Consider the following 26377-nt stretch of genomic DNA (forward strand, 5'->3'; position numbering starts at 1 on the left):
ATGGTGACTCAAGATTGGTTGATGACAGTTAGGATTGAAAGAAGTGGGGAAATTTGGAAAGATATGCGTGAAGATGAGGTCAGTAAACCCTGTGGAATGTTGGGTGTGTGAGAGGGTTTAGGGAAGCTTGCAGTTTCTGCTATGGGAACTCAGATGGATGTGCTGATGCCATTTCATGATTATGAGACCAGGATGGAGTGATGAGTGGATTTACACTCACTGAATTTTAGCAGACAAGAAGGAATTCAGGGAGAGAAATTCTACTAGGCAATAGGGTTATATATAATAGATCTATAATCAAGACACGTGGCCTGAGATAAAAATTTTGAAGTCATAAGAATACAATAAAATAATCGAAACCTCAAAAATAGCTAACTTTAGAGACAGAGAAATGGTAGATTGAAAACAGAATTCACTCAGATTCATGTTGTAAACATAGCAACAAAAGTGTATCAAGATTAAGATCCTGGCCTCTGAAATCACATGGCACTGGACTCAAATGCTTCTTACCAGCTGTTAATTCAACATGGGTGATGGGAAGAACGGATGAGGTAGTGAAAGAATGAAGAACAGCATCTGACGTGTAACACATCCTCAAAATATATTATTTACACCCTTGGTAGGAAAAATGTTACCAACTAAATGTTGTCTATAAACTACAGATTTTAATAAGAGAAGATAGATAAACCTCTGATATAAAGGCAGTTTCTCCAGATCTTAAATTTAATTTTACCCAAAATTTAAAATGATATCAAAAGCTGAGAACTTTGGATACATTCTTATGTTATTTGTACAATAATTTTTATAAACGTTTACATGGGGAACCAGATTATGCTGAAATAAATTTATATCAAGATAACTGAAGGCGCCGGGCGATGGTGGCACATGCCTTTAATCCCAGCACTCGGGAGGCAGAGGCAGGCGGATCTCTGTGAGTTCGAGACCAGCCTGGTCTACAGAGCAAGTTCCAGGACAGGCTCCAAAGCCACAGAGAAACCCTGTCTCAAAAAACCAAAAAAAAAAAAAAAAAAAAAAAAGGATAACTGAAGGGCGGGCTGGAGAGATGGCTCAGTGGTTAAGAGCATTGTCTGCTCTTCCAAAGGTCCTGAGTTCAATTCCCAGCAACCACATGGTGGCTCACAACCATCTGTAATGGGGTCTGGTGCCCTCTTCTGGCCTGCAGGCATACACACAGACAGAATATTGTATACATAACAAATAAATAAATGTTTTTTTTTAAAGATAACTGAAAATTTCATTTTGAAATAGATTATGAAAATTATCACATGAAGATATACCTAGAGTTTTCATTTTATGCATGTGTTATGGTTAGCCTTAATGAAATGCTTGATGTGTAAGATCATATAGCTAGCCTCATAAAACATTAGAAATTGAATGTCTCATCTTCTAGTCATTTCATTTTTTTCATTTATTTGTGATACGACTTCTTACCCATTTTTTAATTAACCAAAGTAATTTGTGATAATGTAAAGTCATTTGTAATTACTAAAAATGTCCTATCCACTTAGTAAATACTGAAATATCATGTGCTTTTCTTGACCACCATCATCTCATTTCCATCCTGTGTCCCTTTGTGTTTTGCATTGTGTTCTTTTACATGGAAGATCATCTACTATGGATTACCAGGAGTTGAATGAGGATGGAGAGCTCTGGCTGGTTTATGAAGGGTTAAAACAAGCCAACAGGTTATATCTGTCTCCTCAGAATGGAATGTTATTAACTTGTTTTTCTTACTAACAGTGACTTACAACTTTGACTACTGTGTGTCTTGTGCATTTACTATCTTCCTGAGACAATTAGTCTCAATAAAACTTAGACTCTGCAGCCAAATACCTACTTTAAAATTGTCTCTACTAACAGATACTGTTAAGGCTAACGTTGATTATAGGTGAATACAAATTTCTTCATGTATGCCACAGTGCTGTCAGGAATGAAGATCTAAAAATTGTGAATCTCTCTAGGATTTGAGGAAAACAGACTTCAAACTGAAGCAGTTATTGGAGCATGGCCACTAATACTTGTTACCTGGACAGTAACGTATCTGTAATAAATGTCAATCTGGGATACACATTCCTATAACAAATATGGCCACTTTCTCATTATTGTGATGCTGCCTAAAAGTGTTGTCAAGTACCTGATTCAACATTCTCTGTTATTATGAGATTCAAAGCCAAATAAGGATAACCATCTGAGATTAGCAATTTACTTCCAGGAAAAAAAATAGAATTCACTGTGTCTTTCTCTAACACATTTATCTGCCCTAATGCTGTCTGTGTCTTAAAAATCTCACAAAAATTCCATTATCATGATTATAATTTTAAATCCTTATACTGTTAAATGGGCTATGCTTGTTCTGCTTTGTTCTAACCGTAACCATCAGTATTAACTGCCGTGCTGTTGGTTAGCTTTCTTGAAATTTCCTAAGGTATTTTAGTCTGCTGTTAATAGTTTGCTCACAATAGCATCAGTAAATTTTATTCAGCAGTTGATAACAAAGGAAATCGGGATTAAATGTCTTTCTCTTCAAGTTAGTTACTGCTTGGCTATAACTTTGTCCAAAAGCAATATCTTGTTAGGATTCTGTTAGATATGTAATCTCATGGGGAGAGAGATGACAGTTCTGTCTACACACACACACACACACACACACACACAATTACAGAACTACTAGATTCCATTTGGATAAATCTATGAATCTCCAAGTAGTGCACCAGCCTGTCTTGGATAAATGGACAATATTAAAAACATGATCCTGGTTCCACCTTTGCCTGAAATCAATGACTGTGCCTTTTTAAAGGTCTTTTTCATTAGATTGGGAATGTATAACCTTGCCTTTTACAATGCAACTATTTATTTATCTATCTATCTGTCTATTTATTTATGGCAATGATGCTGTCTTTGCCAACTTAGAGGAGAACTTCATACAATTCAAAGATGCAGATGTGACACATCGATTCCCATTTCTGGCATTTGAGTTTCATGACATTACTGGAGTCAGGAGGTGCACAGATGCTAGAGAGTATCTGCTTTTCTTATTCTTGCAAAGGAACATGTAGCTTCACACCCTTTAGGGGTGTCCTGTCCTCTACAAACTTGTGTGGCCTCTCTGCAGGCTCTTGGAATCCCAGCTACAGTCGCAGAAGAGGAGCCATGAGAATGAGGCCGAGGCCCTCCGTGGGGAAATCCAGAGCCTAAAGGAAGAAAACAACCGGCAACAGCAGCTACTGGCCCAGAATCTGCAGCTGCCCCCTGAGGCCCGCATTGAAGCCAGCCTGCAGCATGAGATCACACGGCTGACCAATGAAAACCTGGTAAGGAGAGTAGCAGTGTCCCAGTCTGCTGTATGTTCTTTTTGGACAAGCACAGCTTTTCCTTGTTGGGAATGACACTCTTCTGTCTCTAATAGAGACAAAAAGGAATATATGAATGTGTTGATAGAAATGAATCAAAATAATGAAATTGCACCCAGCTGTTTCTCACAACAGTCTATTGGACAGTTGAGCCCTCTCAGACCTAACTTGCAGTGTTTGGAAGAAAGTCTCCTGGCTACTTGCTAGGCTTTGAATACCAGAAAGACATGGCTACAAATTATTTTCCTTTGATCCCAAGCATCCAGTGAGGATGCCATCCAGCCTGTCTAGCAGACAAGCCAAGGAAGGATCTTGGTTGAACTAAGCATGGGCTATGGGTGGAGCTTCTAAAACAGGATGGAGGGACTAGTATTGAGCTTGGCACACTTTATTTTTTTTATTTTTTTTATTTTTTTTGGTTTTTCGAGACAGGGTTTCTCTGTGGCTTTGGAGCCTGTCCTGGAACTAGCTCTTGTAGACCAGGCTAGTCTCGAACTCAGAGAGATTCACCTGCCTCTGCCTCCCAAGTGCTGGGATTAAAGGCGTGCGCCACCACCGCCTGGCTCCACACTTTATTCTTTTAAGCAGAACTTGTACAGTAATAAAGAGGGCATTTTTGCCTTTCCCCTTACCAGATTCTGAATGCTGAAATGGACTCCAAGACTTCTCCTTTTTTCTTATTCCTTTAAAAAAAAATTTTGCCATGAAAAAAATTATTTTCTACAGTATTTCTCTCTCCATCACATTATAACCTTGATTATATATCTGAAATTTTTAAGTCTGTGTAAATTTTACAGATATATTTATTGCATAAAAAGTCATTGAAAGATCATAATTACATCTTTTACATAAAATCTGTTCTTTAGTGACAAGAAAAATACCTCTTAAGATCTATACTAAAAGTGTTTCAGTTTCGTTGAAGGTCTAATTCCCATCGGTGATAACTGACAACATAGATAGGTCTCTGCTACCATATGTTCACCCATGTTTTATCTAGATTAGGAAAAAATCAGAGTAATTTCTTTCCAGTCTGTCTTATGTATGAAGCTCCATGGTAGGAATGTGGGGCAGGGGGTGAGGATGATGTCTGAGCTCTTTCAGCATGACTGAACCTATTACTCAATGGGGAAATCTACTGAGTCACAAAGTGTTCTTTAAAAGTTGTGTTTTACTCTGTCGCTTAAATAACTAACAATGCTTTTGATGATTACGAATTGACAAATGTATGGAATAATATTGATTGATCAGTGTACAGACTCTTTGCTTCTGAATCATTGTCTTAAAATGTTAGATGTTCTGTGAAATGGGTTTGTTTCTGGTAGTAGATTCTCAGTTTGTTCACTACGTTAATCAAGTGTTGCCCTTATATTCTTGGCAAATTTTGTGCCCAGTGTAGAAATGATCAAGCCCTATACTCTAAATAGAAGACTCTAATTAGTTTTAGGCTACCCTTTGCAGATCACCTGCTTGTACCATTACACTGACTGCTAATTCAAAGAATATTATCAAACTCGGGGGCTGAAGCGATGGCTCAGAGGTTAAGAGCACTGGCTGCTCTTCCAGAGGTCCTGAGTTCAATTCCCAGCAACCACATGGTGGCTCACAACCATCTGTAACGAGATCTGGTGCCCTCTTCTGGCGTGTGGACATATATGGAGGAAGAACACTATATACATAATAAATATATAAATAAATATTTAAAAAAAATATTATCAAACTCAAGGCTCTCTCAGGCTACTTAGAGTTTCTTAGTCTTAATTATGCATTTTTTAAGGATGTACTTGAGCAGAATATTAAGGCAACAGTATATCTGAGCTTGGTGCTTCTGAAGTTTTGCCTTGCATGCCACCCCACACACATACTCATAATATGCCAATACATATAGGAATGGCTTTCGCTCTCCTCCAGTGCCCAGGCCTCCCTCATGCTGCCTCTCACCAGTCCCACCAGTTCCAGATGGCAGTGGGGTGCTAACAGCACTTCTGCCTTTCTTTATTTTGTTGCGTTCCTTGCCCTTGCTGCTCTGCTGGTTACTGAGCAGGGTTGGGAGAGTCACAAATAAGGGAGGAGTAAAGGGTTGGGGACTAGAATTTCAGTCTTCTCTGGGTACCACAGTCTCCTGTTGTATTGACTTGCTGAATGACAACATTCTGGCCACCTGTTTCCAGTGGTCATGCAAAATAGATCTGTAAATATGAAACTCAGCTATACTAAAAAAAAAAAGAACATGATAATGGTAGGTGGCAAATTAAAAGGAGATATAGTTTCATTACCTGTGTTTTAAGGTTTTTTAAGTTAATTTTTCTGAGAGGTAGCATTCCCTCAAAGACTCAAGAAACAAATATCCATTGTACCTGTTTTTTCAGTATTTTGAGGAATTATATGCAGATGACCCTAAGAAGTATCAATCATATCGGATTTCACTTTACAAAAGGATGATTGTATGTAAACCGCAGTGCTTTTCCGTTGTCTTCTGCTACTTCTAGCCTTCTCTAACTGAAGAGCACACTGCTGCCTGCCGCTGCCCAGGAGGTCTCTTCAAAAATCCTCACAAAGTCTCTTCCCTCAACCTCCACAACTCTCTTTAGCCAGTGTGGCATCTCTTTCAGTGTCCTGTGTCCACTGTGTGTTTGGTTTGTTGTTAACCCCAGGCTTACAGTGTGATGGAAGCATAACCCAGCACTGGAAATGTTAGCTGTTCCCTTTGAGTCAGTAATGCACTCCAAGTCTACTCTTGCACAAGCCAGTGTTTCGAGTGTTGTTCTTCTCTATAACTTAGTGACAAGCACCAGCCATCACCACTGATTCATGCTTTCCTAGTCTGGTGCTGTCTACTTCCCTCCTAGTTGCTGAGTTTATAACTGCCTGTCCTTTGAGAGAATTCTTTACTAATTAGAGCCAGTAGTCACAGATGTCTTACCTTTGCTTTACATGTTCAGGTTTTCTTTCTCTCATTTTTTTGCGTTAGGCATGCAAAGTTAGGTGTTTATTTTTTTTTCCATTTGTTTGTTTTTTTGAGACAGATTTTCTGTGTTGTAGCCCTGATTGTCCTGGAACTCATTCTGTAGCCCAGGCTGGCCTCACACTCACAGAGATCCACCTGCCTCTGCCTCCCAAATGCTCGGATTAAAGGTGTGGGCAACCATCCTGAGGCAGCTTTTTCCCCCCAGAGAAAGACACTCACTTCATAACCCAGGCTGGCCTTGAATTCTCTCTCAGAATTCCAGGTACTTGAGTTATAATCATGCACCTTAATGCCATGTAGCGAAGGTTCTTTATCATTTTCCTTAATTTTTTGTTGTTTGGTTTGGTTTTTGAGACAGTGTTGCTCTATAACTCTAGTTAGCCTTGAATTCAGAAATCCACCCACTATTGCCTCCTGAGTGCTGGTACAAAAGGTATGTGCCACAACATCTGACTTGGCTTACTTTTAGTTTCCCCAAGCTTCTTCATGTTTCTTAAGCGTTAAGGCTAAGTTTATAGCTGGTAAATGCTAACAGTGCTTTACACATGGAGTGTCAGCTTCGCATAAGTGCTGCCATCCTCAAATCTCCCACAGAACTTTTGTGCACTCATCAAGACTCAATTTTGCTCAGTCCCCCTTCAAAAGTGCCAATGTATCTGTGAGTTGTTGCCCGTAGGCATCTGCTGGCAGACTTCCATCACGCTGTAAAGGAACTTAGAGCAGTTGTGTTTCAGTTGCCGCACTGTAGCTGCACCTCCCTTGTCTGCCAGTTTGAGCCAGGTGGTGGCTCCACCAGTGAGCTCTTCTGCAGCTTTTATGTGAAACTAACAGTGTGTTGCCGTGATTGTGTTTGTGCTCCCTTTGTGCCTGTACCAAGCCTGTTTTGATCGTTCTGATAAAATTCTCATTTTGATCTTAGGATTTGATGGAACAACTTGAAAAACAGGATAAAACTGTCCGGAAACTGAAAAAACAACTGAAAGTCTTCGCCAAAAAAATTGGTGAACTTGAAGGTACTTAAACAAATTTTTACAGTATTTCCCAAATTTTATTTCCTCTTGCTAGTCTTTTTTTTTTTTTTTTTTTTTTTTTTTTTTTGGTTTTGGTTTTGGTTTTGGTTTTGGTTTTTCGAGAAAGGGTTTCTCCGTAGCTTTTGGTTCCTGTCCTGGAACTAGCTCTGTAGACCAGGCTGGTCTCAAACTCACAGAGATCCACCTGCCTCTGCCTCCCGAGTGCTGGGATTAAAGGCGTGCGCCACCATCACCCGGCTCCTCTTGCTAGTCTTAATCTCCCTCAGATGAATTTTTAGAGAAATAACCAAGATGACTTTTAACAATCCTTACCTCTGTGGAGTGGAAATTTCTACTTCTACATGTGGGGATAATTTTCATGGTAATATAACAGTAAGTTACGAAGGGAGAAAATTCATTCAGCAGACATCTGACAAACATCTGATATGTCAGATACTGCCCTAGTCAGTATAGCATGCGCTTAGGAGCAAGGGTTCTAGAGACGACTTCCTGATTCAGATCCTGTCTCTTCTATTTCCTAGTCTCAGAATATTTGCAAATTGCTGAACCTCTCTGTGACTCAGTTTTCTCACATTCTCACTGGGAATGATGATGTTATCTATCGAACGTGGTTTGTAAGAGCTGAGTATGGTAATGTGGGTGACACATCAACAATAGTAATGGTAAATGCTACACACACCTGCTTGTTAGCACCAGAGCTACAAAAGGAATGTGCTAGAGTCTGTTCTTAAAGAGCTCATGATCTAATAGAAGGAAGAAAGTGAATCAGGAAATAGGAATTATAATTATAAAGAAATATAATTTTAAAAATATAATTATTTCTATATGAAATAGATAAGCTCCTTGAGAAAAAAACTCAATATAAACATACTAGTCTTGTCTTATGGCTTAGTTTGTCCATTAAGTAAGTTTTATTGAATGCTTCTTAGATGCTGTACACAGTTGCAGGTGCTGGAGGCCTAGGTGTAAAGACCAAAAACAGATGCTCAGTCCATTCTGAACCCATATCACTGCTCAAGGCATTTTAGAGACAGAATTTCAAAGGTGAAATTCCCTTTAAATCTTTAAATCTTTGCGAGCTCTTACCATTTTAGTCACCAGTGATATGTTCATCCTAACATCTATCATATTCTCTAGTTGTCATCTTTATGATCCTCATATGACAAAAAGGGTAGAGTCCCCACCACTTGAGATATTCAAGAGAATCTATCCCAGTGAACTCTGTGTTTGCTTTTTCTCACTCCATCACACTATATTATAACTGTTCTGTCCGACTGCTGGTGTCCTGGCCAAGCCCTGCTCATTCTTTGGGATGAAAGGCACATGGCATATCATCAGAAGCATCCTGATCCCACCATAGACCACATGACCCTGCCTGTTTAGTTTATACTTTCTGTGGTTTTTCATTGTCATATTTTTAGCAGTTTTTCTGTTTGAATTACTCATTTCTATGGTAGACCAAGAACATTCTGAGCATGGAAATCACCTCTTATTTCTTATAGTTACAAGGAGCACAATGTCTGATCTATGACAGAGCATAGTACCATGGGTGCTAACTTTGAAGAGGGTATTGCTCTCTTTAATGCTGATATTGAAATGTTTGTTTAGATGTCAGAAAGATTACTTTATAGCCATGTATTTCCTAAAGACCTTTAGTATTACACATAATTCATATATTACTTTGAAACTAGCCAGGCTTTGAAACTAGCTGCACTTGGGAGGCAGAGGCAGGTGGATCTCTGTGAGTTCAAGGCCAGCCTGGTCTACAGAGCAAGTTCTAGGATAGCCAGGGCTGTTAGACAGAGAAACTCTGTCTCTTAAAAACAAAACAACAATAAAAAAAAAAAAAAACTTTTGAAACTGTAGCAGTTGGGGAAGATACCTGTGCATGTAAAGCACTTTCCATAAAACTATGAGGACTGGATCCCCAAAACCTGCATAAAAGGTTGTCAGGCATGGCAGTTGCCTGTAGTCCTAGTTTTAAAGAGACAGAAACAAGGAATCTGCAGAACAAGCTTACTAGCTAGACAAGCTGAAACAACAAGCTTTGGGTTCAGGAAAAGACCCCACCTCAGTGCATCAGGTAGAAATAGATGCCCAATGTAACCTTAGGCCTCCACATACATACATGTGCATCCAGGTGCATGAATATACACATGAACATGCACACATACCATACATACAAATATAAGAAGAAAATCATCTGAAACTCCAGGTCTATACCCCCCGAGACAGGGTTTCTCTGTAGCTTTTTGGTTCCTGTCCTGGAACTAGCTCTTCTAGACCAGGCTGGCCTCGAACTCACAGAGATCCGCCTGCCTCTGCCTCCCAAGTACTGGGATTGTCTAGGGTTTTTGTCCTGCCCAGTTTCCACAATTGTTAAGTGCCAAATAAATCACACAGAGGTCTACATTAATTATAAACTGATTGGCCCATTAGCTCAGGCTTCTTATTAACTCTTATAACTTATATTAGCTCATTATTCTTGTCTATGTTAGCCATGTGGCTCAGTACCTTATTTGGTGAGGCAGTCACATCTTGTTTCTTCTGTGGCTGGGTCAGGACTGCCGACTAGGATTTCCTTCTTCCCAGAATTCTCCTGTTCTCATTGACCCACCTCTACTTCCTGACTGGTTGTCCCACCTATACTTCCTGCCTGGCTACTGGCCAATCAGCATTTATTTAAAATATCATTGACATAATACAGACCATTGTCCCATACCATATACATATGAGCTATAATGTTCATTGGCAATACTTGAAAAGTCTAGGATTTTTTTTTTCAGAGAACCATCTTCACTGAACTAGACATTATGCTAAGACAGCAGAGTATTTGCTCTTAAAATACTGTTTTAAGGGTATTGACCTGAGAGGTCAGTAAACTAGAGGCTCTTTGCCAACGTTAGTGAATGTGAATAAATATAAAAGCCATTGTTATTTCACATTTTAAATCACTTTTCTTTAAAAGTAAGGTAAACTCAACCTTTGAAATGTAATTGAAGAGAGAAGTTAAAATATTCCAAAATGCTATTCATTTTTGGCCATTGTCAATTAGTTATCTTAACTTTTCAGTTAAACTATCCTGAAAGCCAAGCAAAAATTAACATTTGTGTTAGCAGCTCATGGGTTAAACAAGAAAAGACTTATTTATTCTTAATGAAGTTTATATTTTGAGTTAAATGATTTATATCTAGAGGCTAAAATGAAATAGATACTACATAACAAGCTCTTCTGACACTTCTCTCTTCCTCTCCACATGTGTTTTATACCAGAGTCTTTGTGCAGCAACGCCCTTCTAATAATCAAAAGTTATTTGTCTTTCTTTAAATGTGTTCAGACATATTTAAATCTTTTGCTTTAATTTAAAATGGCAAGACTTCTGCCTCTCCTGTGGGCTATATTTAATTAAGGACATTTTTTTTAAAAGCAAACTTTAAAAAAAATGCCAACATGTATAATTTGTAGCAGAAATTATACAGCTAAGTAGAGAGTCTTTTTAAAATCTGATCTACATGGTGCTCTGTTTCAATTCAGGAGTGGGTGTTACATCTTGGCTTTCATAAAAATTAAAAAAAAAAAAAGACCTGAAAGTATTCTAGAAACCAATAACTTTTGATACAAGAGAAACAAAATCCTCGAAACTACAGTGACATACCTGATACCCTGCCTGTTGGGTAGTAGGTCTAGAACCTCAACTTTCTGATTTCCCTGCTTTATTACCAGAATTTTCTACTTGTAAGGAATTGTCTGACAACAGGATTAAATCTGAGATTAAGATCTTTGTGGTACTTTTGAGAGAAAAGGCAATTTTTTAGAGACGCTTTTGAATGGCTCTCCTTTTCCTTTGGGTCTGTAAGAATCTAGAACATGAAACTAGAGATTGCTGCAGGTTCCAGAAGAATGCCGGTCTGTATTGCAGCCCCAGGCTAAGTGATTGCTGACTCAGTCTGTCTGTGCTGCTCAGGCTGGGCAATTCATAAGCAATGAAATACATTTTTCACGCAGAGTTATTTCTCAAAGGGATATCTGTTCAAGAAGATATCTGTAGGTTCAGTGTCTGGGGAAGGCCTGGTTTCTGCTTCCCGGGTGGTGTCCTATTGTGTAGCTCTCCAAAGAGACATCATCTGTTCGCACATGACTGAAATAAGCAGAAGAAAGGTTAGCCTTATGAGGGAGACCCTTAAAAACCTGATTTTAGGCATTTTTACATCAGTTTGTGCTAATAAACACTGTCTTATCAACTATCTTGATGTGGTTTGAATTCGAGATAATGGTAAATTTTAAATAAACGCTCTTGCTTTAAATGACTAAATATTGGATTCTTAGAACAAACATGTGCTCTACTGTCCCTTTAGAATGTTTCTCTTCTGTGTGAGAGATTTGTTTGTTTGTTTGCTTGCTTTTGAGACAGGATCTCATGTAGCTGAGGCTGACCTCAAACTGGCTATATAGCTGAGGCTGGCCCAGTATGCTTGATCCACCTGACTCTTTCCCAAGTGCTGGGATTACAGACATGTTCTGCCATTCCCACCTTGTTTTTCCATTCTGCAAGCAAGAGCTTGACTATGTTTAACTATTTTGGTTGGTAAAGATTCATTAGCAAATCTGCTAAATTGCATATGCTGGGGACTTTTTTGTTGTGCTGTGGATACTTGATCTTATTGTAAAGTAAACCTGATACAAAACAAACAAAACCCTTGCCAGTTTCTGGGTAGCATTTTCGTATTACTACTTGTATATCAGCCTCTGTGGCTGCTGGAGTAGAATTATCCTTTAATATTGCTATTTACACAGTTTCAGCAGAAAAAAATATTTTAAGGGGGGAGGGGGACTAAATGACAGCGATAAGGAGCTTCAGTTCTTGCAGAGTTCACTTTATTTTACAAGAGCATGGAGCCTTCTCAGCCGTTGTACCTGACAAAATCTCTCTCCTCGCTTTGTTTCTCCTGAAGTGGGTCAGATGGAGAACATCTCTCCAGGACAGATCATTGATGAGCCTATCCGGCCAGTCAATATTCCCCGGAAAGAGAAGGATTTCCAAGGAATGCTGGAGTACAAAAGGGAGGATGAACAGAAGCTTGTGAAGAACCTGATTCTAGGCAAGTGTTTTCTATGTGGGTAAGATTCCTTCCAGCCAGGCCAGTGCTGGAAAGGCTAGTCACTGGGTTTGAAACTGATTTGATAGTCTTTAAAATTATTTTCTTGACTGGCAAGGTGACTCAGTGGGTAATGGTGATTGCTGTCAAGTCTGATGGTTGGGTCTGGTTCCCAGGACCCCCACTGTAAAAGACTGGTATCACTCAGGAGCTTTAAGACCAAGGTCTCAGCACAAAGGAGCTTTATTTGCCCCAGAGTGAGAGAGCGCAGGGAATAAGAGACAAATGGGAGATAGAGGACGAGGGAGAAAAGGGAACAGGGAAGAGAGGGAAGGGATCTTTGTCCCAAAGGGATAAAGGGGAGACAGATGTTGCACATAGGAAAATGGCGGTTTATAACGATAAAAGAGGAAACCCTGTGTTAAGTTGAGGTGTTTATTGGGCATGTTAATTAGGTGAGCCAAAGTGGGCTTTTGATTGTTGGGCTTCAATACTTTGATAGCTAGACCTTGGTGGTCAGCCTCCGAAGGAGGAAGTAGCCAAATAAGGCAACAGACCTTGGTGGGTAGCTTTAGGAGTGTAATCTAACGGGTTTTTTTTAGCAAGGCAGAGGGAATGGGGTAATGGCAAGGCCTGCCAGAGCCATGCCTGCCATGCTCGAGCTGGCCAGAGTCCCTTCATCTATGGTGGAAGGAGAAGGCGGAGTCCTGAAAGCTGTCCTTTGACTTCCACAATCATTGTGTCATAGGACCTCACACAGCACACACAAAACAAATAAATGTTTTAAAAAAATAAGCTCTAAAATTTCTTTTTGGAGGCAGTGGTCCCATTGTAGCCATGCTTACCTTAAACTCCCAGGAGTTATCATCCAGTTTAAGCTTTCTGACCAACGAAAGCCATAGATGTAAGCCACTGACAGGTCCAGCTCTGGATTTTTCTGGGTCATCATTTCATCCTGCACTGTAGTGCTGTGGTAGAATCCTTACTGAGAATTAACTATCAGAGTGGGAGAGCCTGTGTCTAGGATCCAACTGTAAGCCTCTCAGTTCCGGCTTCATGTTAAGATCACTCAGGAATTTTGGTTTGGTTTGGTTTGGTTTTGAGACAAGATCTCATTGTATATAGCCCAGGCTGACCTAAAACTTGATATGTAGCCAAAGCTAACCTAGAATTCACAGTACTCCAGTCTCTTCCTCCCAAGTACTAAGGCCTCTCTGTATTTCCACTACAAACAGCATGTGGGGATTGTGTTTGAGGGGGGAGGGGAATCAAACCCAGAGCCACATGAATAGTAGACAGATACTGAGCCATATTCTCAGCCCACTTAAGAAGCTCTTAAAAAGTATTGATAGCCCCCACCCCAAATTAAGTAAATTGAAATCTCTATGGAAAAGTGTTTACTAGTACTATTCTGGAAACGTCTCAGGGATTCCCAGGTGTAACCACAGTTGGATGCCACTGTTGTAAGTCATTTAAGTTTTTAAATTCTTGTTTTCATTCCCTAGAAATGTTTATGAATTACTGTATTTAGTACAATTCAATAATATGGAAGAAAAAATATAATTAAGGAAAAAGATCCAGCAAAGTACGGAAAAGATGGGAGCGTTGAAAAGGGAATGGAAGAGGCATTTGGGAGGGGCATACAGCTTTGAGGGTGAGCCTCTAAGAAGAATTATGAAGGAGTAAAATAAGGAACGGATGCATGAACCCCTGCGTAGCAGTGAACTGAAATCTTCAGCCTTTGCATTTCTCTCCTCCCAGCTACCATGTTGACAGCAGTGGAGTTGACAGTCACACTAACGTAGCACTCCTCAGCTTCGTGGTGCTCAGCTTAGTCCTATGTATAGGCTCAGCAGTGCTTCAGCTTCCACGTGATCTTCATTTAGCAGAAACGTTTCAGGGGCTGGTGGATTAAAGGGTACAAAGAATAGAGAGTAAAGACTAAATAGTGAGTGTACAGTTCCATATAAGATTGTCATTAAACACTCTTCGATGGGGTATTCTGTGCACAGTGGCTAAACAGAATAAGGAACAAGTTGTGCTTCTGAGGAAAGAACATCAGAGACATGAGTCCTGGGTGGGAGTCACTGAATGTGCGGCAGACAGCAAGGAGGGTTGTTTGGAGCAGAGTGAGCTGAGCATGGGGAAGAACGGGGCTAGGTAGTGTGGAGCACAACTCAGGTTTGGAATTTTGTAAGTGAGCAAGAAGCTCTTTGAAGAATTCTCAGAACAAAAGGGACATGATCTAACATGCATTTTCTCAAGTAAATAGCTGTAGATACTTGGAAATGATCTGAGAATAGGGGGTGAATTTATTCCAGCAGCCCTAAAAGAGGTGATAATGCCCTCAACTGCAAAGTAGCTAGTAGAAGTAGATAGATTCTAGCTGTATTTTTTAGGGCATACTAGCAAGATTAATAAATTGGGTAGATGGTGTGAGAAAAGTAAGAAATTTTAAAAATGGTGAGGTTTGTGACCTGAGAAGCTGAAGATGGGGAGAGGTCCATAGAGAGCAGATACCATGAGGAATGGAGAACTTGGCTTGGGAAAGGCTTGACTTGATGTGCCTGAGCAGAGCCGGCAGGAAGAAGTTGAAAACAAGACTGGACTTCAAGGGGAAAGTTGGGGCAGGATATATGAACTGCATATAGATATGTGCCCATAGTCAATAATTTCACTAATGAGCTGTTAAAATACTGGGTTTGGGGTGTTGATGACTTGCCCTGAATGATTGAGCTCTTACTCAACTATGCTTTTCTCTCCCACAAAATATTCCTTACAAAGACTCCCAGGGTTACATAATTTTTTTTTCTCCTTTTTCTTTATTCAGAATTGAAGCCACGTGGTGTGGCTGTCAATTTGATTCCAGGGTTACCAGCATATATCTTGTTTATGTGTGTGCGACATGCTGATTACCTGAACGATGATCAGAAAGTAAGATCATTGCTGACATCAACAATTAACAGCATCAAAAAAGTCTTGAAGGTCAGTTCCACGTTCCACAGTTCTCATGGTTGTTAATGATGACAGTCTGTGCACTGTTTCTCTTTTAGACTTGGTACAGTTGCTAATTACAAACCCTTTTCAGTCTTAACCACAAACTGCTATTGTAGGAAACCATCTATATAACTTTCTGGGCTAGCTACTTTCTCATCACTGTGACCCAATACCTGACAGGGACACTTAAAATAAGGAACGATAATTTTGAGGGACCTGAGTCTTAAGGAGGTCTCAGCTTAAGGAGGTCTCAGCCCATCACAGAGGAATACTAAGCAAAGACTAATTCAGAAAAGGGGTTGGACTATAATTGTCAAGGCTGCCCCTTTGCTCCACCTAACCCTTATTTTCTAAGGATGCCACAGCCTCTCAAAAGCTACCACTAGCTGGGGATCTGTGGTAAATATGACAGTTTATATGCCTTCTTTCAGAACAGATTCAGATTGGACAGTAATCAAGATGAACTTGACATTTATTGCATTTTAATTGTGGAGCAAAGTGACAGCAATAGTCTGCTTTAGATTTTATTGAAAACAAATTTAAAATGTTTAACTGAACACAGGCATGGTGGCATACATCTTGAGGATCCCTATGACTTCAAGGTTAGCCTGCCCTTACAAAGCAAATTCCAGGCCAGTCAAGTCTACACTGTAAAACCCTGACTCAATGATAAATAAATAAAATGTTCAAATGTTTAGTGGAAACCAATTATATACATGCATGTTAATATATGGTCCATATATGTAGAATATGATGCTGATGTTGAGATAAATATCAAGTTCAGTAATATGTAGTTTATTATAATAAAAAAGATGACTGCTATGACATTAATTTTTTTTCTTTCAACTTCTATTCCCCTGTTCTCCAATTCATCCCACAAACTGTCTTGTTACCTACAATCCCTGTGAAGACAACATGGAGATGCTGGTCAGAGACAAAAAGGCTTGGGAAAGACAGTAGCATTAACAATGGAGGAGCAGCCTGTTAACTTAGTGGCCACTACTTACCTTATGTAATCCTCCTAGTGACTCCAGAGAGACATACTTACTTTTAGCTCAGTATTTCTGTGAGGAATGAAAATGTGATCCAGGCACCTTGCCTTCTGATTATTCAGCTTAACAGAGTATCAATGATGAAGATCTCTTGCATCTAAATTGGCCTTTTAAATTTTTATAAAATCCCTCCCCTCAGGGCTCAGGGAACCCTGCAGAAGAGGAATCAGAAAGAGTATAAGAGCCAGAGAGGATGTTGGACGGACACACACACAAAAAGAAAAAAAAAAAAAAAAAAACAAGGCCCTCTAATTTAACATGACAAAGCTCTTATGAACTCAGAGACTGAGACAGCATTTACAGGGCCTGCATCAGGTCCTCTGAGAACATATTATGGCTTCTACTTTAGTGTTTCATGGGATTCCTGAGTGTTCGAACGAGTGAATAACTTTGTTTCTTGTGCTTTCTCTTAGGCTCTTTTTCTTTTGTTTGTTTTGTCTAATTCCAATGTGTTTTGGGTTTTTTTTTTATCTTATTTTATTATTATTCCTTAGGAATCTGTTTTCTAATAAGAGACAGAATGGGCTGGGATCTGGATGAGAGATGAGGTGGGGAGGAACTAGGAGGACTCGAGGGAGGGAACCATAATCAGAATATATTATGAGAGGGGGAATCCATTTTCAATAAAAGGGAAAAAAGAAAACAAAAAAAGTGTAAAGTATGCAGAATATAAACTTTGACGTCTTACTCTTTTTTTTTGTTTTTTTTGTTGTTGTTGTTTTTTGTTTTTTTCGAGACAGAGTTTCTCTGTGGTTTTGGAGCCTGTCTTGTAGACCAGGCTGGTCTCGAACTCACAGAGATCCGCCTGCCTCTGCCTCCCAAGTGCTGGGATTAAAGGCGTGCGCCACCACCGCCCGGCTTGACGTCTTACTCTTTATAAGTGTTAATGTATACTGACTCTGCTGTTCAGCCATCACCACAGTCCCTCTGTGACTGTCTCATCCTCCTTCCTAACACTGCACCATTCCACAGCAGCTCCCCATGCCTTCCAGCTCCCAGCACTGTGGCCTCTGACAAGTGCTGCTTCCCCACTTCTGTAGCAAAGTTATTCTTTGTCATCTCTTCCACAGTGATTACCAAAGTGTGGGGTTTCTAAAGACTCTTCTTTAAAATTCATGATGGTTTTCTAAATATAACTCATTTAATTTGGGGCATATTGATGCCAAGCAGACTATGTGTTTACTATTTCTTAAGTCAACTCATATACATTTTTAAAACTTTTCCCCCTTTCTCAACCTAATCGTAAGATACATTCATCTAGTTTGACTAATCATCATACCACATTAGCTAATGATTTTAGGAGAGTATTTACCACAGCATAATAACAGTCTTGGCATTCTGCTTTAATGTGTATTGCCTCAAGTGTGTTTGACCTGCATCCCTGCATCCCTAGTTTGATCTTAGCAGTGTTTTGACACAGGCTCTAAAGCATATTGATAATCTATACAGTTTTTAGCTCACAGATAATTTTAGCTAATAAGTAGAAAAGAAAACTGAGAATAATTCTGAGCTTGTCTAATTTTCTTTGTAAGTCATAATGACATTAATTCAATATCTAATTTTGGTGTACAGTTTACTCATTATCAAAATATTATTTTGAGATAACTAGTAGAGAAGTGCAATTGGTTTTAAATGATTTAAGGTCCCTAAAACGTGTATTTTTAAATAGCACAGAGTGTTTTACTTTAACAGGACGGAGCAGACCCATCTTGTTCATATGACAAGAAGCTGTTTTAGTGGAGTTAATTTGTTTGTTCATGAAGCCCTCTCTTTAATCACCTTCTCCTTTTGTCTGGTTGTTTTTGTTTGTTTGCTTGGTTTTGCTTTCTGATGATGCTAAGGGTACTGGTAATGTGGGTACAATTACAGGATTTCTGTTAGGCCCTTAAGAGACTTTGCAGCTAGACGTATTCAGTCACCAGCAAAGGCGCCAGTGACTCTGTCCTATGGAATAGCCTTGACTCATGTTGCCTTCCCGTCTACACAGATGTTCTCTGCCAGCTCAGCCCGCACCACCATGGGAGTAGATAGAATCCACGTCTGTGGAAGAGTTAAAGTTCTTAGTCAAACCTGTATGCAAGCCACATGATGATTGTCTGTGTGTGGAAATATCATAACATTTTATTTAATTCTGGCAATATTCTTTTTTTAGAGGGGTTTGTGATGGAGTTTCTCTGTATGACAATTCTGGCGGTCCTGGAACTTCTTTTGTAGACCAGATTGGCCTTGAATTCTCAGAGATCTACCTGCCTCTGCCTCCTGAGTGCTGGGGTTAAAGGTGTGTGCCACCACCGCCTGGATATAATTCTAGCAATGTTCTTAAAGCTAGGTTTTTTCAAAGTAGAGGCCTGAACTCAGTTCTGCTGTTTCAGCTAGAAATACTAAATTTGGCTAAAAAATACAAAATATATTCTAGGATTTCTTTCTTAAAGTCATTTCAGAATAATATTCTCCAAATCTTAAGGTTTTTAATGTGTTTTATGCATATTTAAGGATGTAAATTTTATTATCTAAAAGAAATGATCCTGTAAGAAATTAACCATTCCTCATAGCATAACCTGTTCTAGATACACTTGTACTATATAAAGTGACAACCAGGATCAAAGACAAATGTTCTATAGTTTCTAGAAATCTAGGCTGTGCTCTGATGTACCAGTAAGAAATATGTATCATTTTAAACCAGGTATGGTGGCATATTTGGGTGATAGAGGTAGGAGGGTCAGGATTGAAGGCTAGTGTCAGCTATATAGTGAATCTGAGGCCGGATTAGGCCACATTAAACCAAAGATAGATAGGTAGGTAGAGAAAAGGTAGGGGGAGGATACATAGATACTAATATATCTTTGTGTGTGTGTGTATAAACGTGTGTGTATGTGTGTGTGCACGCATGCGTCCACTTGAGCACAGTTCTCCATGGCAGCCAGTAAACAACCTCCAATGTTCCCCAGGAGTACCACCTACCTTGTTTTTTGAGACAGGGCTTCTCACTGGGACCTGGGACTCACTGGTTGGGCTAGGCTGACTAGAGTATGCCTCAGGAAGTCTCCCATCTGCTTCCCCAGTACTGGGACTACAAGTTACTACCCCCAGTCTTCTGTGCACACTGGGGATCAATCTCAGGTCCTCATGCTTATTCTCTAAACACTTTACAGACCCAGCCCCCACACTATTTATTTATTTATTTATTTATTTATTTATTTATTTATTTATTTATTTATTTGGTTTTTCGGGACAGGGTTTCTCTGTAGCTTTGGAGCCTGTCCTGGAACTAGCTCTTGTGGACCAGGCTGGCCTCAAACTCACAGAGATCCGCCTGCCTTTGCCTCCCCAGTGCTGGGATTAAAGGCGTGCGCCACCACCTCGCGGCTCCCATACCATTTCTAAAAAAGAACTTCTAAGATAAAACCATAGGTATTTAATGCTAGGCATCTACCCCAGGTAACTATTTTAATGTTTCTTATGCAAAAATTAGGTAAACATTGATGATTCTTTAACTTTCTGTGTCTGAACTAGTATTAAAGGTTCATTCACAAACTTGTAGCCATCTGCACTGTGCCTACTCTTTGACCTTTGAGAAACACTTCCAGTGCCAGCGTCTCTTTGAAGCATGAGACTTTGTTTCTCCCTGTACTCCTCCCATGATGGTTAAGAGCCAGCCAGCTCCCCTGTCTACTCAGTGTGGGACTTCCTCCATCTCTGGTTCACTGCCCACAAAATTCATTGTGACAAAAGTTTTAATCCAAACTTCATTTGAGGGTGGCAAGCTCTTTTTCATGTTCGTCATTATAGAACTTACTATATCCTTTGTGCCTCTAGCTCTTTCTGATTTCTTTCATTAATCCCAACAATGTGAGTCAGTCTGAGTTCACTGTGAACTCAACCTTTTTCTGCACAAAGAGGCAGCTAAGTTAGCTGAGTGGGAATACTTGTCTGAAGACAAGAACAGTAACGTTTGTTACCAGGGGACTTGTTTGGATTCTGCTGACAATGGTGTGAACTAACGTGTGCTTTACTGGTGTGGTATTTTATGATGGTTCGTGAAAGAAGCGGGCCTTCTGTGTCTGCCTACCTTTTTCCTAAGGATAGGAAAATTTAGACTTATTCTCTCTTTCAGAAAAGAGGTGATGATTTTGAAACTGTCTCCTTCTGGCTCTCTAACACATGCCGATTTTTGCACTGTTTGAAGCAGTATAGTGGAGAAGAGGTAAGAAAACCATGGTGGTAAAAACAGCGTGCTGTACTTTCTCTGACCTTTTAAAGGGAAAGTTTAAAAAACATTTGAATCATGTTAATTTTCAAACTCCTAAGCAAGTGACTTGTACTGCTTCATTGATTCTTGCTGTCTTCTGGTGAGCTGAGCAATGATGTAGTTTCTTCCTTCCTAGCATTTGAGAAAGCATGGCAAAAACAAATCAAGCATCAGTCAAATGAGTAATTACCAGAGCTGTGACTCTGCATCTACATAACTTGGAGACATATGGCAGGCAGAGAAGCTTAGTCAGTAGCAATCTCTAGCACCCGGAGCAAAGGACTGTCATACAAAATGACAGGCTTTTTGGAGACAAGCAGGACACCCCAGAAGGTGGGGCTGAGAGAACAGAATCCTGAGAAAGGTTGTGAAGGAGGTCCTGGATGCAGTGTCATTCAGGAACCAGCTCCATCGTTAGGCAGGGCTGCTGAGCAGTGTGCTTCCATGCAAAGTGTCTGGAAGAAGTGCTGACCATCTGGGGAATTCTCCTTTTACACCAGTGCTACTGAAAGACTTTTCTAAGATCTAATTGAAATCATTGTATAGGTTCCACAAGTTAGATGAAAATGACAAAGTTCATTTATTTTCTAATCCAGAAAAATACTGGTTAAAGTATGTTTCTTTTTTCTTAAATTAAATCCCCCATCTTAAGTATAGATTGTCAAGATCATTTATTATTCAAAATTTTAAGTGGAGGAGGTTGATGACCAGAGTAAAAACATAAACAATAGTATTGAAAATGAATATCCTGGCACTGGGCGTGAAGGTGCTGAGCAAATTGCAGAGTGAGATGGACAGAGGCACTTGGAGACAGTGAGATGAACAGAGAGACACTTAGAATCAGTGAGGTGACAGAGGCACCGGCTTCCTGTGCACCCCTAACACTGTGTTGATTCCAGGGCTTCATGAAACACAACACATCTCGCCAGAATGAACACTGCCTCACCAATTTTGATCTTGCCGAATATCGGCAAGTGCTAAGCGACTTGGCCATTCAGATCTACCAGCAGCTTGTGAGAGTGTTAGAGAACATCCTTCAGCCGATGATAGGTAAGACCAGTGTTCCTGAGCATCATGTGTGCTCACCAACAAGTGAGGCCAGTGGGACATGTGTCAGGCATGTATTCCTGTGGAAAACATAAAATAGTAGGTACAACAGAAATCCCTGTCTCCACATGACGGAAACACCAGAATCTGTGTTTAAGTCTTCTCTCTGAAGACTTAGCGTGCCTTATTTCTAGCAATAGACTTTGTCCTTGTGTCCAGTTGTCAAAAAGACTTTGGACTTCTAACTACAGTGGCACTACTGCACAGAGCCTCCTGGGGGAAACCGAGGAGGCTGGGATGGGTTTTCACAAATGGTTTTGGTATAGGGTTTGTGGGGAGCTGAGTTTAGCACAAGGGAATAAATAAAAACAACCAAGGTATGGTGATTACTTTCAAGGGCCTCCCAGGTAAGGGAGACGGGCATCTCAAAGTGGGACATCTCAGAGTCGACTGTTAGAAGCTTTCTAAGGAGGCATAAACCAGACACAGAGAGAGAGGCACAGGAACAGAGACTAAGTCTGGAGAAATCAAGGCGTTCCAAAGTCTCACTGCAGTTGTGAGGATCAGGTGGGAGCTCAGCTCTCCAATCCCCCACACCACCGGCTCTAACAGGTCTTATTCTCCAAGACTGCTTCCCAAGGTCACACCTTTCTTTCTGTCTTCTTGTTATTGTTTTGTTCTTGGTGTTGTTTGGATTTGTAGTTTTTTAATGTCTGAGATCAAATACAAAGAACACTTATTTAACCACTCTCAAAAACTTCTCAGATACCACATGCCAGTGCAGTCCCAAAAGCTGCTGCTTCTTTTAGAAAATACAGCAGTAAGGTTACTTAATACTGTGAAAAGCTTACTACTTCATTAAAGTTTAAATCCACAAGGTGTATTCTTGGGCCGTTCCTCCTCCCACCACCTTCATTCTCACATCATTTCCTACAGAGTATGTGGGGGGGGCGTATACATGTTCACCTCCCTCTGAATCCTCTTAATAATTGAAATATTTCTACAGTCTCAGGCATGCTAGAGCATGAAACAATTCAGGGTGTATCTGGGGTGAAGCCCACAGGACTCAGAAAGCGAACCTCCAGTATCGCAGACGAGGGTACCTACACGCTGGACTCCATCCTACGTCAGCTCAACTCCTTCCATTCAGTCATGTGTCAGCATGGCATGGACCCAGAGCTAATCAAGCAGGTGGTCAAGCAGATGTTCTACATTGTGGGCGCCATCACCCTAAACAACCTCCTCCTGCGCAAGGACATGTGCTCTTGGAGCAAAGGCATGCAAATCAGGTGAGCAAACACCAACAGGTGCCACTGCCCTGCTTGCCTCTTGAGGGCTGATGACTTGTTTCCAAGCAGTGTACCCAGTTTTGGTGCCACACGGCCAAGCCTGTGAGAACGACTGGCATAGAGCCAGTTCTCTGTTAAGCCATCTTGTGTGTACAAAAGGCACAACAACAACAGACTTTTGTTTTCTCTTTTTTATTTGTTTTCACTGTACAGTAAGGAAATATTAGGGAAAATGAAACTTTATAGTATTTGGTGGTTGCTCTTAGAAATATCTTTCCAGCCGGGCGGTGGTGGCAAACGCCTTTAATCCCAGCACTCGGGAGGCAGAGGCAGGCGGATCTCTGTGAGTTTGAGGCCAGCCTGGTCTACAAGAGCTAGTTCTGGGACGGGCACCAAAGCTACAGAGAAACCCTGCCTCGAAAAAAACCAAAAATAAATAAATAAATAAATAAATAAATAAATAAACAAATAAATATCTTTCCATATTAGGAATATGAATGAGAATAGGTCCAATACGGGCTGGAGATATGGCTCAGTGGTTAAGAGCACTTACTGCTCTTGCATAGGACCCAGGTAAAGTTCCCAGCACCTATGTGGTGATTCATAACTATCTGTAATTCCAGTTCTAGGAGATGCAACTCCTTCTTCAGGACTCTGTGCATAGTGTGTACATGTACATATATCCAGCCACACTCACACACTTAAAAACAATTAATTAAAAAAGGTTTAAGTTGAAGAAAAGTAATAGATCCAAAGAGATAATATACTAACAGTTGAATTTGAAGAAAAACTCTATTTTTAAATTATAATTTCTTTTTTGTGTTAGAGAAAAGGTCTCACCGTGTGACCCAACTGGTTTGGAACTCACAACCCTGCTTCAGCCAGGAATGCAGGCACGCACCACCCATGCCCAGCAGCAACTAAATTTTATAACCGCTGCTCATCATTGTCTCATTGTTGTAACATAACTGAATGGAGGAGGCAAATAGTTATTCTGGTGCAGCCGGTATGTTCACCAAGAAAGAGAAAGGGGGTTTTCTACAAAATCCATCTACAGTTACTAGTAGCAAACTTTAGTGTTCTATATTGACCGCTCTTCTCCACATTAACTTTAAGGTATGACCTCCATTCAGGGATTCTAACTTTTCATGAAGCTGTGCATTCTTTTTCAAATGACAGGGCCTCGTGTAGCCAGGCTGATCTCAAACTCACAGTGTAGTCAATGATAACTTTGAACTCCTCATTTTCTTGCCTCTACCTCCCAAGTGCCAAGATTACAGACGTGCTATCACACCCAACTGAAGTCACTCATCTTAATATCATAATGCCTCCTTCTGCCTGAATTCTGACTGTGTGTCAGTCTGCCTTAACTGTAGTTTGAAATCTGCCATTAGATAGCTGGGCATCTAAACCCTAGCGTCTGGGTAATTTCCTTATCTCTCCAGTTTGGAATCCATCTCTTCCCAAGGGCTTTCTTCCCCTTTTCTTCTCCTATCTCTAGGCTTTCTCAGGCCACTGTTCCCATTGTCAAGGCCCTTTCTTAGAGAAGCTTGAATCCAAAGCATATATTGGGTATCTGGTTATTCAGCCAATCAATTTGGAGTCTTAAGTAAGGCAGAGTGCATGAAGAATTGAGAGATTTATCCTGCAAAGGGAACCTATGTCTGAAATTGCAGGAGAAGCCAGAAAGTCCATTCTAGTCAGCTGTTTAGTAAGTGCAGAGTCATATGCTATATTCAGTTTTGTTTATTAGCAAGTCTAATAACTTTTCCTCTGATGACTTTGTTTCCATCTCCAATAAAGAGTTGCAGTCTCTTGTCATTCAGTCTTACATAATTACAATTATAAGCCTCATGACTTTATAATGATAAATGTTAAAGCACAGATGATTAGATTTTAGAAAATTGAACAAAAATACTACCTGTCATTTTAACTGACAAGGCTACATACACAAAATTAAGACACTTATGACAGCATTCAGAAAATTTGCATTTTCTCTTTTATTCTTTATTACACTTTCTCTTTTTATTTTTGGCGTAGGTACAATGTCAGTCAGTTGGAAGAATGGCTACGTGACAAGAATCTAATGAACAGTGGGGCCAAAGAGACTCTGGAACCTCTCATTCAGGCTGCTCAACTTTTGCAAGTGAAAAAGAAAACCGATGATGATGCTGAAGCCATCTGCTCCATGTGCAATGCTCTGACCACTGCCCAGGTACTACAGCCTCCTAAGGTGGCACACCATAGCAGCCGTCACAGAGGAATTCAGAGAAGGCAGACCTGGCCGTTGCTCTCCTCTCTGCACTGACGTCCTCCTTTGACAAGAAGATACATAACTGTAAATCTGGAAGAGAGGAGATTTTATTATCAATTAATACATTTCAATACTACTAATAGTCATCTACAGAATATTTGGCAAAGAGTGGGTACCTAGTACTCTGTGTGATATTCTCAGCCTTGAGAGACAGCCTGGAATAAAATGATGTCCTGTGGGGCATATATTCTGTGGAGCTCCAATTCATGAAGTTATTTCTATGTTATTTAATAATTAATAGATCTTTATATTTTTCTATTTGGGGCCAGTAATGTGGCTCAGGTAGTAAAGGCACTTACTATCAAGTCTAATGACCTGAGCTTGATCCCTGAAACCCACATGGTAGGAGAGAGCCAGCTCCCAAGGGTCTCCCTCTGACCTCCATATGCGTGTTCTGCACTGCCCACATGTGCACACACATGCTCAAAGCATTTCTTACTCTCAGTTCTTCAAGTGATTAATTCCCACCACACAGTATCATACTTGTAGGGGAAAATACTTCACTTAAGAATGAAAAATCTCCACCTTCATGAGCTTATAGTTCAGTAGGGAAACAGAAATACATGAAGCTGACACCTGTCATGAAGCCTCTAGCAGACACTGCTCTTCTGCTTTACAAGAAGCACTGGGGGAGATGACAGCCTTTTTCTGAGCAGTGGTGCTCCACAGCATTGACCTTAAGGACGGGCACAGGATAGGAAGGTTGTCAGAGGAAACAGCAACAGCTGGAAGAAGGCATCCAGAGAGCCTGCTGTTCTCTTTGCCTGGTGTTTCCTGCACTGAATCTTTGTCTTCCCGGTGCTGAGCACTGCAGCTGTGGCCAGTGTAATTCACTGTTCTCAGGGAAGACAGTCAGAACCACTGTCTGTAACTTCTTAGTGTCAGACTCATGTTTACAGAAGCTCCTGCTGTAAGCTATCATAGAAGTGGAAATCTGCGGGACTGGTGGTAGTCTTGAGACCTTCC

The 26377-nt window shown here is 40.3% G+C and overlaps 1 protein-coding gene across 3 annotated transcripts in view; it reads left to right on the top strand.

Moving 5' to 3' along the window:
• The window catches only part of Myo5a (myosin VA), a 160547-nt gene that overhangs the window by 127650 nt on the left and 6520 nt on the right, over positions 1–26377 (top strand). Inside the window, exons 30-39 of one of the 3 annotated variants that reach the window (XM_057768937.1) lie at positions 1626–1706; positions 3134–3332; positions 5738–5812; positions 7256–7349; positions 12320–12466; positions 15294–15448; positions 20627–20716; positions 21661–21811; positions 22815–23097; positions 25138–25312. In XM_057768937.1, coding sequence (XP_057624920.1) covers positions 1626–1706; positions 3134–3332; positions 5738–5812; positions 7256–7349; positions 12320–12466; positions 15294–15448; positions 20627–20716; positions 21661–21811; positions 22815–23097; positions 25138–25312 — 1450 coding nt within the window. The remainder of the gene's footprint in view (positions 1–1625; positions 1707–3133; positions 3333–5737; positions 5813–7255; positions 7350–12319; positions 12467–15293; positions 15449–20626; positions 20717–21660; positions 21812–22814; positions 23098–25137; positions 25313–26377) is intronic. The other 2 variants (XM_057768935.1, XM_057768936.1) reach the window with 2 other exon arrangements.

The sequence above is a fragment of the Chionomys nivalis genome, chromosome 4, assembly GCF_950005125.1.
Source record: "Chionomys nivalis chromosome 4, mChiNiv1.1, whole genome shotgun sequence".
NCBI classification, from domain to species: Eukaryota; Metazoa; Chordata; class Mammalia; order Rodentia; family Cricetidae; genus Chionomys; species Chionomys nivalis.